Source organism: Melanotaenia boesemani, chromosome 17 (genome assembly GCF_017639745.1).
Source record: "Melanotaenia boesemani isolate fMelBoe1 chromosome 17, fMelBoe1.pri, whole genome shotgun sequence".
In the NCBI taxonomy this organism is placed as follows: Eukaryota; Metazoa; Chordata; class Actinopteri; order Atheriniformes; family Melanotaeniidae; genus Melanotaenia; species Melanotaenia boesemani.
Window position 1 is genome coordinate 22,544,885 of NC_055698.1, and position 16,890 is coordinate 22,561,774.

Consider the following 16,890-nt stretch of genomic DNA (forward strand, 5'->3'; position numbering starts at 1 on the left):
GAGAATTGTGTCATTATTAACGCTTATTATGAGTGCCTTTGTAACATGTGGAATGGTAAGCAGATAGGATAAAGCAGGGTAATTACTAGGCATTAGGGTCGGCCCATGTCAGCTCTCTTTGCCTTGATGGCTGTCTGGACAAGAAACTGATGCTGACTGGTTTTACAGCTGGATGGAGAACAGTTCTGACAGGCTGGTAGAAGTTAATGCGCTACAGTAGTCTTCCTCGTTTTCATTGTCCTTGTTTTATCTACTCTAATATTCTCATTAATGAAGCAGAATTCATCAGTGATTCGAAATTTAAGCAAATTGTCTATATAACAACAACAATGTACCAACAACAACTGGAATACCCACGGTACCACTTTGCTACCACAGCTGGGAAGGCTAAGCAGTCAAGTGTTAGCAATTCGATATTGACAGTGTCATGCTAATTTTCTCCTGCCTTATCATAAAAAAAACTCTTTGCTCAGCACCACACCCAGATGGGGGTATAATGCCAAATGCAGTTAAGATGCTTCAATATGAAAATGTCAATGAAAGTAGACATTACAGAGCCACTATGAAGCAAAGTAAAGGAGCATAATAAGTAGAAAGATGGAAAAACTAAGCTTAGTAAGGTGGAAAGGGAAAGAAGGCTCAGGAATCGACAGCAGGGAAGAGGGTGGAAAGTTGGGAAGAAGGGCAATGCTCAAATTGACAGATAAAAACTGACTCGCACATAAAGCATGCTGTTATGAGTCTATAAATATTGACCAACCATCACTTGTCACCTGATTCTGAAACCAAAGATAGATCGGCATGGCAACAGGTTTTCACACTTTCTCTGCTTCGGTAATTCCTTACATCAATATCAGCAGATAAAACAGATAGAGTGTAGCATTCTAAACACTCATACAACATGTCTGCTACAGCACCGCAATGTACGAATCCTTCAGTTATTTTACTGGATGACCATTCATTCAGAACCACCCAGTTACCACCTGCATTATTTCATCATCCTACCAGCTAGCTGCACTTCTCAATTATGATGACTTCTCATCAATGTTGAAAGCATTTTTAAAGCAGTAATTATAATTAATTAAGTGTATTTACAAGTATTTTATAAATATGTGTATCTGACTCATTTAGAAAGAAATCAACCTTTGCTAAGCACATTCCCAGGTCTAAATATCATGGTGTTCCTGAGGCTTACAAAACCAGAGTTCAGGCTCCACCCTGGCATTACATCGTTTGGCAAGCCAGCTAGAAAAACTAAACAGGTTTGCTGTTATAAATAAAGGTTTGTAGAAGCAGCAAAGAGATGCAACACATTACAATTGGAGAAATACTTTTTTGTTGCTGTTAGCGCTCTTGTTGTAGTTGCTTTGTTTGCTATAATCATTATTCAGAGTCATGAACAGAAAGGCCTTCCAAAAGTCACAGACTAACACTATATCCAGCTACAGCCAAAAATAATTCCATTAGTAAAACAAAGTGGAAAGTACTTGATATGCTTAATATTGTTAAAGCAAAAAGGTGGGCAAGGTTAAACTTTGCCCTAAAGATCTTAAAGTCTAAAAGTACGTTGCTCATTAATCTGTCAGTGACTTTCCCAGGTTCATTCATCATTACTTACAAATTATAATACAAAAAAACTAATGTTGATAATTAGATTTTTATTGATATTAGATTTAAACTTTTTTATTTTTCCTTTCTTTTTGGTTTTTTTTTCTGCCAGAAGCCATCAGTTTATATAGTGGAAACTGTCTACTCAAGCTCAAATCTGATTGGCTCTGAGGTGCAGGGCCTGAGAAGTGAGATCTTCAGCTGGATTCTGGCTCCAATGGGCCACTCCTTCCATCAAGCACCAGCGGGATGGAACAGCTTCTGTAAGGAGTCCAAGCTTTCACTCTGTGTTCCCGCAGTTCTGAGTCATTGGCATCGACAATCCCACCATGTCTCAGCTGAGAATTTTTCATACCACTATTAATGCACTGTGCACTGTAGCATGGCCAGGAGGGGAGGAGGAGGAGGCAGTACACAGGAGAGGAGACGAGGGAGAGAGAGGAGGACAGAAGAGAAAAGTGGTCAAACGGAAATAAATGAGGTAAGTGAAAGAGATGCTTTAAGAGACAGTAAATGTCTGATAGTGACAGAAAAATAGCAAATCAGCCTTAAGAGGCCTTAGAACTGTAGAAGTGAGGAGAAAAATGAGGGGGAAAATACCTTGGCAGTGTAGTCAAGGTTATAAACTAAATATTATGTCAGCCTAGTGGTTTCCAGCTCAGTCAACACGGTTACAGGACTACATGATCTAGGGTGGCCTCAGTTCATTTAGCAAGTCAACAGAAAAAGATGATGGGGGAAAGAAGACATGGCACAAAATCATTAACTCTCTAACTAAAGCATAAAGTTAACATGCACGTTTGGTCACACTAACAGCAGGCAGGTTTGGGTATCCATCTTTTCCTGAGTATGTGTCTAATGCATTGTCTGTCTGCAAAGGTAACAAAGATCTTTATTTTCACTTTACAGCTGCTTCTCCTGCAGAGCACTGGTTAGAAAAGACATTTCACTCTAACACCTGAGAAGGTTTTGTTTTTCTTTCATTCCATTTCCACTGAGACGCTACTCAGGCTTTCACATTTTGGCAAATGTAAGACATCCATCATCTATTTCCATCTAAAACGTTAAAGCAGATAGCTCACCATATTATATTTTGTTCTCTATAGGGATACTCCAAGTGAACTCGATCAACTTTTTAATTTCCCCAAATAAAATTGTTAATAATCTTCATTCCTTTTGATAAAAGGTGAATTTTTGAAAAAGAATTTTAAATATATTGGGCCCATGGGAGTAATATGTATAAAGTTACAGCCACTTTTACAGATTTTGTCAAAGTTAAAATGAATTATTGAGCAGTTTTAATAGTTTAAAAAGTCTTCTTAAATGTTTCATATCTTTCATTTTACTTATGAGAGCAGATTTGCTCTCTGTCGTCTGAGTAGTTCCAGGCAATTTAACACATTTCATCAGGCTTATATGAAGCAATGCTTAAAAACTATTTTCAGGAGAAAAAGAGCAACATGTATGTTTCAGTCAGTGCAATCTGTTTTTGTTGACTGGTTAGTATCTGTTCATTCTGAATCAGCTGTGCCCTTTGTGTGATATTGACTGACAGGTTTTTAACCAATAATTTTATACACAAAATTTAATTTTCTCACAGCTCAAAAGTTATTGGGGTTATTTCAGGTATTCAAAGAAATCACAAACATTATGGTTAAATTTTAGGTGAATACTGTAGAATTTCTCCCAAGCCTTCCTCTCCTACCTTTCTCACTTTACTATCTTCTTAGCATTCAGCTTCAACACTTCTTTGAACCACCAGAAAGTGTTAAATTATTTCTTTCTCTCTTTCTGTGAGGGGCTTAGAAGATCCAACCTGCAGGTACACTCCAACCTTCACTGCACTTTGGCAATTTTCTTTCATACCTGTAGCATTTACTTTCCCTCTGATTTATATCCAAGAATATGTATTTTATAAGACAAGAGTTATCATGAAGATCTGCAAAATATTCATCATAGGCTATATTGTGATAGATATATTGTTATACAGAAACCTAGTACAGGTATACATGTTGAACACACATATGTATGCACACAAACTCATTGTTCATATGAAATGAATTAATGAGTGGTGGGTGAGCAGCCGTGTTGTGCTGAAGCAGATTAATCTGCAGCTACAAGCCTGGTGCATTCAACTACATCTTTGATGAATGGGAGCTTAAAATGCATCTGCACACACAGTACACACACACACACATGTAGTTATTCTGCAGGGGTCTACCTCATTTTGCACGTAGAGCTCAAACATCATGCTAATTATGGCTGCATGTGAGGCCATTTTTGAATTTGGTGCCATAACTTACTGTATTGCTTTTCCTCAGGTAATCCTCCACACACAGAAAGAACATGTACTTCTCAACCATCCCGCTCAGCAGCATGCCCTTATTTGGGTCCTCTGGGGAAGAATGTCACTGAGCTGCATCTGGCGAACAGCCCCCCGCCCAACCCTAAACCTGTGCTACACTCTGTAAGCTCAGAATAACAAGTGATTTAAGTGATGAGCCCTGGGTAGGGCTTCTTTCTTAAATATGCAATGGCATTCCCTTAAGTATAAAACAAGGATGAAAGCAGTGGGTTCAGCCAGCTGACAACGACAAAACTGTAGAACCACTGGGCATATCCTTCACTAGTATTCGCTGTGATGTGACACAGCTTGAAGTCTTTTAAGTAAATGGTGACGGATTGTCTCAGTCCTACAGATGCTTGTAGCCCTGAAGCTGAAAGGCTACTGTTGCCACTGAAGACCTGTTATCCAACGCTAAAGCTAACAGCTGACTGCAGAAGAAGAAACCAGTTCTGATCCTGCAGACAGGGATCGGTGTGATGAGAGACACACCCACGCACAGACAACAAGCTGTCTCAATCCACTGCCTGTCACAGCAGCAGTGGTTTCATGCTGGTTTTACTTCTGACGTATTTCAATTTGCTGATCATTATATAGCATCTCTGCTGGGTAGCCAGAGTTAACAACCTGCAGATAGGAAGATTGTCAACAGGGACTCAGCACAGTAGAGTTCATATAAATTGCTGAAATTACTTAAGGTTTTTTGCTGCAGAACTAAGTAGCTTTTTTTTTTTTTGTACATTTTCAGTGTGGAAGATGCTGTAATGACCATACTGAAGAGGATTACAATGACTGACTCACTTGTATGGTATAGCCTTGCAAATCGTCTTGACCCTTTAATATACTGAAAATCATAACTATACTTATACAGCAGGAAGGTTATAGCAATAATTCAGTTAGTCTTTTATAGATAAAATTATATTTCTCTTGAACCAACTTAATTTTACTATTTATCGTAATGCAAAGATGCCCAATTCTAGTCCTTAAGGGCCACTATCCTGCAGTGTTTCCCTGCAGTAACACATCCTATTCAAATAAAATTGATCTCCCCAACAGCTTGTTGTTAATTTCTGCAAAAGCTTGTCAGTGGGCCATTAATTGTGTTAGGCTTGGTTAAATTCATGCAGGGTTTTTTCTTTTGTTCAAGATATAATATATTCTCATTCTCATTTCCTTGGTTTGTTCGTTGCGTTTGCAGTTTACCTCAGGGTCAGGTAAAATTGTAGTTTTTACTTAGAACAGTTCCTAACCAAGTGAAATGAGCTCAAAGTATTTCAGTTGTAACAGTCGTCGACCATGTATTTATCCAGCTCCACAAACAGTGATTTGTGTTAATTGATACAGACAAGACTGTAGGTTGAGTGTGTCTGAAAATCTCTGAAATGCTCCATTTCAGGTCATAGCTCCTTTAAATGGCCAAGTATGCTCCAATTTTTCAGCTGATTGGCAAAAAAAAAAAAAAGCAGAAGACAACATAGTTGACCTTTCTTTCTTTCTTCTAAACCAATATAGGTTTACATCAAGCTCTATAAACCCTATATTAACAGTACACACAAAGCTCAAAAAGCCCCAGTTCCATAACTGTACTCTCTGCGTTGATTAAAAATCTTTCTAGCTGATAAATGCCCACATTATTCAAAACCCAAGTTGACATTCAAGTGACATAACTTGAGTTATTTCCTTAAACTGTATTAATTCTAACCATTCTTTAAGGCTTTCATCATAAACCAGGACTACACAACAGCTCTGAAATCAATTCGAACTTAGGTAATAATGATACAAGTAACCATTTTCTACTTCTGGATAATTTGAAAGATTAGCAGTTTAATATCCAGTGTCCATGTAGATACAAGGTACAGCAGGAGCACCCGAACATGAGAAAACCATGCACATGCCAGCAGGCTTTACTGAGGCAATGCCTGGCCTCTCTGCCCTTCTCTGCTGGAGTGTTGAGGCTATACTAACATAAGCATAGAGTCGCATTGAGATAAACTGACTAAATAAATAATTTTTCTAATGATTATTACAGCAGCTTTCAAGAATCACGGCTTCATTTTTCATTTTTTGGGCAGGTTCAAGTTTTCCTTCTTTCTTTAAGTGATTACACAGTCAGAGTGGTTAGAAAAAATGTAATAAAATCCAGATAATATTCTGTTTATTGAGTATACACTGAGTCATGACTACACTTCTTCATATACATTAGCTATTCATCATTTACTGTCTCTGAGAATTCCTTTTCCCCTTTCTTGAGGAAAGGCAGGGATTAGTGACTAGCAAAGAAATAATTAATCTTACATTAAAAGCTGCTAGATAATCAACATTAACCAGGATTCCTTGTCTCATCAAAAGAAAGAGGTATATTTAACCATTTTTTTTTAAATATATAAAACTACAGAAAACAATGTCCAGCTGTTTTGCAAATTTCCAGTTCACAGGCAGCCATGATGCCGTCATTCATCTGACTCACCAGTTTCTCTGTTAAACAGCAGTATTTTTATGACGGCAGCCTGCGGTGCCATTAGAATTTATTGTCTCATTGCTCAAAGGCTGTTTAGGCCTGTTGCTGTGTGTCGTCAACCATTTTGAAATAGAGTTTGTCACCTTTCATCCTTCTCTGCAGCTCATGAAACATACATTTGGTATCCAGCATGAGACCCTTCAGTGGTCAAAGTGATCACAGCCAGAACTACACAGACCGCTGTTACTTTCAAAGTGGAAAGATGATGGATCTGACAAGCAGAGCGAGTAGATCACAGAGCTTTAAAAGAAGTCAAGTGTGAGCTGCAGGATACAGACCAACTCTTCATTAAACCCCTAATATTACAGGCTATTAATTATTCAGAGTAAGGCCTTATGACACCATACATCAAGGCATATGTTGAAACTGGTTATTAAATTTTCCAGACTGTAGAGAAGCTTTATAGGTTTGCTCACTTCTCAAATCACTGTTCTACACTCATAAAATGAGTATTTTATAATTAACCAACAAACATGTTGGCAAATGATGGTTTGCAGCCCAGTTTACTTGCTCATATGTAGAAAGAACAGGAGCGTTTTGCATATCTGAAATTAGAAAATAGAAATAGATGTTTTTTTACTAAACAATTTGAAAGAGACTGAGCTCAAAGCCAAACAAAACAAAAAAACCAAACAAACAAAAAGAAAAGTCCTTGGCATTTTGTTTGGGGTCCACTGGGTTTTAAAAAAGTCTCATTTAGAGAGCCATTCAGATTTGCAGTGTATTTCCATACACCACCCACGACTCAGAGTCGGCATACTACTAGGATTTAGGAAGTCAAAGCTTTTTTTGCTCTAATGGTTTTATTTTTTCTGCAATTATACTCATATCCCACTTAACTAAGCTAATAATGGTCTTTGTCAACTGTTTATATCTTGATGTAAAAATCAGACTTCTAATAGTTTTTTTTTCCCCCCCGAAGTTGGAAGTAAATTCTTAGTTCCTGTTTCTCCATGAATGCATCATCAGTGTCTCTGTCTCTACTTAAAGAAACTTGAAGTGAAGTTCAATTTTTATAGAGCCAATATATGATAGAGGAATTACTACTGAAGTTTTAACTCGAGTATTAACCTGGTAGCTTGTTGTTACATTCTGCAGGGAAATAATTTAACAACTTCTCAACAGCTGAATATACGGTAAGGCTCCAATAAGATTTAGTCCAAAAGAGAATTTCAGTATCAACTGTCTGTAGCCAAACTGCATAGGAAGAAAATTAGAGTATTTAAAAATCAAACTGAAATTCAAGTATTTCTCAAAAAGGTTTGTGATGGTCTAAGCGCTGGTGTTGGCCTTCAGTCTATTAACTTCATGCTCTGTCATATGGTAACAATGATACCTCGCTGGTTAATGAGTGCCACCGATCACAAAGGAGACATACCCAAAGGAAGAGAGGATGAAGTGAAGTGAGTGGGTTAGGATCACTCCACACTCTTTAACAGGTTAGTGTAAAACAAATGTAATGTATGGTGGGGACAGGAACTGTTGTACTTTCTTTCTCTAGTATTTTGACCAAAAGCAGGTACATTTTTATTGATAACCTTTAGGAAATTGAGTCTAGTTGTAATTTAAAAAAAGGCCATTTCACCCTTTCATTTATTTCCATGAATAAACAGCATTACCAATGTATGATGTGTTATTTTAAAGGTTTTAAATACATGTTTAAACACGTTCTCACTTGTTTTATACTAATGTAGAGACTTTCCTGCTGCCAGGCTCTTTATCCAGATTTTCTTCAGGTATAATGTGGGTTCCAGATTTCAAAAGACTGATATTAGTCTTTTCTGATACTAAAATAACCCAAATATAACTCTTTTTTCCCCTTCTAACCTCAAGCTTTTGATTACCAATGTCATCACACCTTTTGTGCTGATTACATCTACAGTGTTAGACACCATTGTGTTTGATTTATAGTGCCAAGCTATTCTCTCAACCAAAAAAAAAAGCTTTGTCTCCATAATTACGGCGGATTAGGGACTAATATGTAATTATGCCTTAATATGCTTTAATGCATTTTTAATGGCAGCTGGGCGTTAAAGTTAAATTCACCGCTGTCTCTGCTGGGATGGGAGGTGAAGATTGAGGAAGAGGTTTTTTTTTTTGGTTTTTTTTTTGGCAGTGAAAGCAGTAAGGAGGGTGGAAAATACCGATTTCTTTGACAGAGGTTGAAGGAGCCAAGCAGGGAGGCAGCTGCTGCATACTGAAGTCATTCAATGTTAAAATGTTGCACCCGCCATGATATGTAGTAAAATGCATTTCCCTCATTGCTGCTTTATGTCAAAAGAGGGAGGACACAAGTGCCTGTTTGAATTATGATCTGGAATTGAAACTGTTTATTGATTTGTTACTTCATGAAGGGATGACTGCACTGCCAAGACAAGTGAGATTGAGCACTGCTGGCAACCGAAAAGAGGGTTGAGTATTCAGTTATAGCTAACCTGGAGGGAGTACTGTGCAGAAAAGCTGCAGATGGAGTCCAGGGCTAGGAAACCAAAACTCGGACCTATTCATGCACGCACAATTTTAAAGGGTCACATCTTGTGTCTGACATGCACACTGAACAAATAATCTCAGATGCAGATTTTCCTTTTAAATGTATTCATGCTCACTGTTTGTTTGTCTACACATGATTGTTTTTCAAAATATTCCATTTGTGTGCCTTGTTTATTCTAATAGGGTGTTGGAACAGAAAAATATCTGAATAATATTTCAAAGATTGATTGGGATGCAAATTGCTTTGTGAGCCCAATTGGTGTGGCTTGGCCCATTTTAATTGGCTTCTGTTAATTAATGGCTGATGTGAAGACAAACTGAATTACTTTCAGATTTTCTGCATGTCATTATCTCCTAATTGTAACGGCAGGAAAGCATATGTGTGTGTGTGTGTGTGTGTGTGTGCTGCAAGTGCACACAAATATTTGGTTAACCATTTCCTCCCTATCACTCTGCTAAAATCATGTCACCTTGAATAGCATACACAGGTCATTAAGTTAATGCAACATTAGGCAGATAAATTCTAATATTTTAATAAACTGAGTGACTAATAAGAAAAAAATATTTTTCTTTAGTCTAACAGAATCCATTAACCTTGTCAGGAACACTGAAGTGTTTAATCTTATAATTTGATTAATTACCCAAAATTAGATATGAACCTCATAAGAAATTTCTACCAAAAGAATGATTTGATACCTTCCTTTAACATAATTTTTCTTTTATGCAATAACTGCATAGATGTGATAAGAGGTTTTTTTTATAGCAGCAGCACCTGTAAGTTCTTTGTGTGTATGTGTCCTTGATTTTTATCGGAATCATTATTGCAAATGATCTATTGAGCACACAAGACTTGAATCAAACAGCTGTCACAGAAGCTGCAACTTGTGTTTTACAAGCAATCCATCAACACGACAGCTTGTACCTCGAATGAAAAGAAAACAAATTAAAAACCTTCTAAAAATTCTTCTCCTTTGGTGATTAAATCTGAAATGTAGTAGCGGTTCAGCAAATATGCAATGAACTGTGGATCATCTCCCGGACCTCTTTGCTGTTGAGCAGATATATGTGCAATTTGTGGTGCAAAGCAGCAAGATGCATGTTTTCAGACCATTAAACAGAGGATGCTGAATCTCTACGCAGACATATAACAGTCAAAATGCATTAAAGGGTAAAACAGCAGCATGAGTCATTACCGCACTCATCGTGACCGCCAGGCGATTTATCCTGCTAGCCAGTCACCAAGTCGAGGAGGTCCTCGACAGCAACAAATAAACATATTAATGTGATCAGTTGTGCTCAGAGAGAGAGAAGCACATTGCAAATTAATGGTCGTCTGTTGCCATGAAGACTGTAGTGTCATTAGAACCGGAGTGACCTTGAAGAGCCTCGTTAGGGAATGAATGATTGACGTGGCAACTGTTGTTAATGGTAACGCTGACAGTGGGAGGAGAGGGATGGACAGACGTGTAGGCCGGGTGGCAAGGCTGCAGGTGGCAGACAGCGGGTGCACAATGCACCTGCGATGTTATAAATGAAATCTGGCTTCATCAAGACAACATGAGACAAATGGAGAAGAGTCTTAAGAGACAGATGAGCTTCGCTTCAGGTGTTTTGATGGCACATCTGATCTAAAAACAGATTTCATTGTTATATCTACAGAAATGCATTATGCTTGTCTAGTTGTCAATGTCTTCATCAGGCAAATTACATGAAAACTCCAATTAATTACTGACTGCATAATTATTATTGACAGGATATGTATTCATTACTATTTCCCCTCTATTTCTTAAAACAGGTCTGTCAAAGGTGCCTTAAAATGACTAAAATTTTTAGATGCTATACCTTCAAAATGGAACCATTGAATTTTGACAGATTTTTGCACGTTGGCGCCTTCATCTTAGATCAAATGTCTTCTGAGCTCTATCCAGCTAGTAAAGTCAGTCTAATGCTGACCTGTCGTATGTCTTGTTCTTTCACCGTCCCTTTCTTTTCCTCACTTCCTCTGATAATGTATTCTTGGATTACTTTTCTAAAATCACCCATGGTCCATCTAAAACAGACACTGATGTGATATCCAGTTGCTGGCATGCGAAGTGGTACTGTCAAGCAAAACATAGCTGTCGTGTGATGCTCCGGGTTGGATCACAAATTGTGAAGTGCAGTTTCTCAGCCTTGGGATGCTGCAGGATCCCAAGGAATGCGGATAATCAACCTCAGTGTGGTAATCAATAGCAGTCAGAAACTCAGAGTTTTAATGTTGTTGTATTGCTTTAACATTAAAGATGCAACATGATATTATTAAACCACTAGGTGTCACAATACAACAGTAAAGTGTCAATCCTAAACCAAAACTAAAGGCAAAACTTTACTTTGAGAACTTAAAACAGCTCATGTTGCACTGTCCCATCTGTACTGAAGGAAAGATGGACCAAAGTTAAGTTTGGTGTTATCCCTTCATTTCTGGGAAGCCTATTGGAAAGCAAGTAGTTAAGTTCAGTGTAAAATCTGGAAATCATCTTAATTTGGACCAAGCACTAAAATAAACGATAACAACAAAAAGATATTAAAACTTCAACCTCTCATCACTTTCAGCAAGGGTAAGGTATTAAATAGATGTTGATCATGTGATGCCAATGTCCATGGAAACCACTGTTCAGGAGTAAAAAACATACCTGTGATGTCGTGTTGCTTAAAAGAGTTGCTGTAGATCTGGTGCTGATTGGGACAGTGCTTTTTCAGCCACTTGCAAACATCCTGTTGGGTCCACAGGGCCACCGGCTTGGACAGCTTCACATATCCTGGCTGCACGCGAGACAAAACATACATTCAGAAAACTTTATTTTTGAAGCTATTTTTGCAAAAACACAAATAAATCATGTATGGAATAGCACTTATGTTTTGATGAGAGCATGTTAATGAGGAGCTGCTGAAGAAATGTTGTTCCCTGCTGGTGTTTTTTCACTGATCGACAATGGAGTTGCCATAATTGCACTTACATGGTGAGTCACCTCATCTTGTTTTATCACATACTGCTAAATGGATTCTGTGTGACTTCAATAAATCAATAAAATATCAATCCCATAAGGTACCAAGAAGAGGCGACTCCTAAAAGGGTTAGGGTCAATAAAACGCAATTATACAAGTTCCTCACTTTAAAAGTAAACAGTGAATCTCTGATATCTTTTCATTGTTGATATTTTACCAAGTGCTGAAATTAAGAGAAGGGCAGACTGCTTTGCATAAGTCTATAATTATGTGAATCCACAAAGCACTTGCCAGACATTCAAATAATAAGGTTGATTTTGTTTACAAACTCATCTAAGTAAATTAAAGATGCCGTGCAAATGTTAACACACAAGGAAAGCAACTACTTGTAAAATTTCAATCCTATATTTATTTGAAAAACCGTCTAAAAGCAACATATCAAATGTTGAAACTGAGAAATGTTCCAGTACTGTTTTGCCAGCAGTAAATTAAAAAAAAAGTTTACACAGACTGCTTTTCCAGCACTGTGTTGCATCATTTATTCTTTTAACACACAACAGTGTAAGCAGTTTGAAGCTGAAGAACCCAGTTGCGGTAGCTCCTGTTTGATAACGGATTTTAGCTGCTCGGCCGTTTGGGACTCTTCAGGTAAATATTTCAACAATTTAACAGTAACATTTCACAGCATAAAATTTGATAAAACTTTGAAGGTGTCATCATCCATAGTCTGAATCTGCAGGAACACCTCACAAAGGATGGGGCTGACACTTAATTCTGAATGGCTGTGGTCTTCAGCTTCATGGACAGCACTGGATAAAAAGATGCTACTATGCAGTTGTGTCAAGTTTGCTCACAAAAACAACTATTGGTGAGCAAAGTTTGTTGTTGCATTTTCGTTTCTTATGCAAAAGGATAAAGAATTAGCAATCCATCAGCAGGTTCAACAAAGTAGGCACAGTAAATGTTGAATTTACTTTTCTTTTAACCAAGGATACCAACTGCTGTGAGTTTTCCACTCATGTTGATTTAGTAATTAGCTAATTAAAGGTTTTACAAATCCTTTGAAGGATCTTTTATTTAATGTTATGTAATGTAATTATTTCTGAAGGTTTGGTCTTCAGACCACTTTATCATGCAGATTCTTTTACAACACATACATGTTGCTGCGGTGTACATGCAGAATTTGGTTCTGTATTATTTTGCTCAAGTAAGCAAAACCTTTCTAAACAAAATGTCATATGGAAGGCAGCAAACATCCATACTCAACATGCCTCTGCTTAACTGATCCATCCTAAGTCCAGGTATGTCAGCCACTAAAAACATCTGCTGTCCAGTGAAAAAAACAATCCTAAGAGGCTCTGGTTGTTGATCTGCTGAATTACAATAACGGAAAGCAATTGGTTCCTAAGCTAAAAGATGCTTATGAAGCACCTACTTTGTTGAAACATGCTGGATTCAAATCCATATGGAGGAGATATTTTCCAAATCAATATGAACTCCCAGTTTGAACTTTTGGCATGTTGACATGCTTCAGTGATATTCAACATCTAATGCAATATCCTAAGCTTCATGGAAAACAGTTCTATGCATCAGAAAAGACTGTACTAGGGTAGTCCTGGAAAATATCCCAAGAAGAGTTTGAAAGTGCAACGAAATGAAGCAGGGTGTTGCTATAAGAGAGTGTGGGAGCTCAGCCAAACCCTCTACCTAACTACTGTGTAAATAAAACCTATAAGACAAAGGAGTCGCTTTAGAAACCAGAATCAGTCCAAGAATAGCTTAAAGCTTTTATCCACATGTGAGAAAAGGTTGCTATAGATACCTGTTTCCTTGCAGTTATAAACAGCATATTTCTGAGGATTAAGCAATGGGTAACCAATAATATGAAAGTATCCAAAATATACTTTTTCAATGTTCTTTCATTTGTAATTTTAATACTTGTGCTTTCAATCAAACTACAAATACATGCAAGAAGTAAAACATTTGTAATCCACGTTGTAAAATGGTAAATTTTACTTATATAACTCTTTTACCCAAAGCACTTCAAATTTACATCACATTCACCCATTCACAGACACATTCACACACTGATGGCAGGAAGCTGCCAAGCAAGGCATTCATTCACGACCCATCAGGAGCAATTCGGGGTTCGGTGTCTTGCTCAGGGACACCTCGACATGAGCTCAACGGGCCGGGATCAAACCGGCAACCCTTGGGTAAAAGGACAACCACTCTACCTACTGAGCCATGCAGTTGTAGTTGCTGAGACACATGCAGTCGATTGAGGAGCTGCCAATAAATAATCCATACCACTTATTGTCTGCATTATTGTCCAGTGCAAACCACATAGCACATAGATAAAAGTGAATTATTCAAAGCACCTTCAAAGGCCAAAAGACGGGTGTAGAAAAGTATGTTTATATAAATCAAATGTACAACCACAAGTACATATTACACTGTTCTCACGTTGCAAGATGCCTTTCTAACTTAAATACTTGAACAGCAGGCAACACTTCAGCCTGCTGAAGGATTGCTCTTGGAAGTGCTGGCAATGCTTTTGACTGAGGGGCTACTAAAATTAAAAACACAGAGGTGATTAAAATTTCACATCCACTCCTCTCCACTTCTGCCTGCTCTCTGGATGGGTGTGGTGTAGCATAGCAATGTAAACCCCTCTCTTCCTCCAGCCAGAAAGATCCGAATAACATGTACTGGCATCCTTTCCCTCTGCTTTGCCTTCTTGCGCCTTCCATCATGTCTCATCTCTGCCCTGAATTCAATCTCCCACGGTCCCTGTTAGATCTATCGTATTGTCTTCCCCACTTCCTCTGCCCACAGCTCTCACCTGCTTCTCATTCTATGTTTCTACTTCACTCGCTTCTTTTCGGTGCCTCACAGCTACTTCTGCTCATTCTATATCTAGCATCCAAGAGAGAAATAAAAATTGAGGAAGAGGTGCATGCTGGTTTGAGCATATGGTCAGTCTCTCCTGGAGGTAGGTGAAGTGATATAACAGCAAAATAAAAGGCAGGTGTGACAACAGGTAGGTGAGGTCACATTGCTTAAAGCAAGGATCTAGTAGCTTGAATGGATGGATGCTGACTGTACAGAGAGGGGGCAGACTGTTATCAGAGGAAAAAAAAACACATTAACCATTTAACACAGCTCAACTCAGTGCTAATTAACCCTGACTAGGAGCCTGAGGCGACATAAAGGAGAGAAAGGCCAGAAAAGAGTAAGACTAGGAGATAGAAAGGAGAAGAAGAAGGGTGTGTCTGCTGCTAGGAGTGCCAGGGTTGGCTGGGCTGACAGATGAGACAGACGAATAAAAAAGCTAGAACTGCAGAGTGGACCCAGCAGAGACTCATTTTCCATGAACCCATTTGTGAGGCAATGGCCATCTGTGTTTTACATTCTGCACTGATTTAGCCCATAGCAGTGTTCCCGGGGACGGTACAATAGGTGAGCTGGTGCCTTTCTGCCGGCAAGCCAGCCAGCAGAGCCAAAGGGCGGAGAGAAAACAGCACAGAAAAGGAATAAGAGCACAATCACGCTCAAAGAGCTGTGTTCAAGAGACTCCGAGCCAATTAGTGATTTGAGTGACAGCACAAGGGTGAGAGGAGAAGCCTGCTATACTTCTAAGTGGAATACATGTGGGAAAAGGCACACAAGCAGACATCCACATGTGCATCCCAGACACAGAAACCAATCTCCACCAGAAGAAAAATCTATAAATAAATGTATACACACATGCAGCGAGAGCATATGCACGCTAACAATCTTTTTGCCATCTCTGCAAACATGCTTACACTGAAACAAAGTCCTTGGCTTTAATTGATATCTAAAGGCCTGGTTCAAGCTCCGGGTATTCTTCACGTTACCTTAGCAACAGAGCAAGGACAACCTCAAAAATTAAAAGACGAAGAATAAAGCCTTTGGGAGAATGTGCAACCCTAACACGAACCCAACTCTGGTATAAACATTCATAACTAGAGGGGAAGACTATTACATACATAATGAAGCATGTAATAGCACTAAGTCTGATAAACATTTAAAGATCCAATATAAATGTACTCAGCTAAATTAATCAAGAGGCAATTGCATGGCCCCTTTGAGGCCAAGATATGAGAATACAAAAAAGAGCTGGGGAGCAAAAGCACTAATATAATTTCCAATGCAACTGACAGGGAATCTGGTAGAGGTGTCATAAAGAAAAAACTTTTTATTTGGAGAACTGTTGTTGTGTCCCAGTTTTCATTTTGGTTCCTACCAATATATACACACATGCAATATGTATACCAGGGCTATTGAATTCAGTCCCACAATGGCCACAGCCCTGCAGGATTTTTAATGTATCTCTGCTCCAATACACCTGACTCAAATTAATGAGCCATTGTCCAGAACTTCATAAGTTGTTTCAAAAGCCATTTAATTTGAGTCAGGTGTGTTGTTGCAGGGACACACTAAAAATCTGCAGGACTGAGGCCCTAGTGAAACTCAATTGAGTAGCCCTGATGTACACTATACTGTAATCAAGTGCCATTTTCCATACAGTTAACAAAGAAATGAGATGTGTGCTTAGATTCTTATCAAAGTACTTTAAGCAGCATCTGTTTAGCCACTAAATATTGATCTATGAGTCATTCAAGCATAAAAAACTCAAAGAATTTTTGTTCAATCTACAAAAAATACTAAAGAGAAGAGTTTGACAGATTGCCACACCAATGAGGTAATTCCTTAAGAACTATTAGAATAAAATACCATATCTCAGAATGGTTGGCAATTTTGTGGAAGAAAAAAAATAGCAAAGGCCTAAAAAAAATCAATTATCTACAGTAGATAGACAGTACCTGATAATGATGTCTTTTTAAGAAATTAGGAGGAAAAAAAAGGCCAGACACAGGACCTGAGAGATGCATCTGGACCGTTGGTTGATCCATCTACT

The 16,890-nt window shown here is 38.3% G+C and overlaps 1 protein-coding gene across 2 annotated transcripts in view; it reads right to left on the reverse strand.

Annotated features, from left to right (window-relative positions):
* Positions 1-16,890, reverse strand: part of samd12 (sterile alpha motif domain containing 12) — a 121,286-nt gene that overhangs the window by 77,132 nt on the left and 27,264 nt on the right. For both annotated transcript variants that reach the window (XM_041967013.1, XM_041967012.1), the window contains one exon: positions 11,633-11,762. In XM_041967013.1, the coding sequence (XP_041822947.1) occupies positions 11,633-11,762 (130 nt within the window). The remainder of the gene's footprint in view (positions 1-11,632; positions 11,763-16,890) is intronic.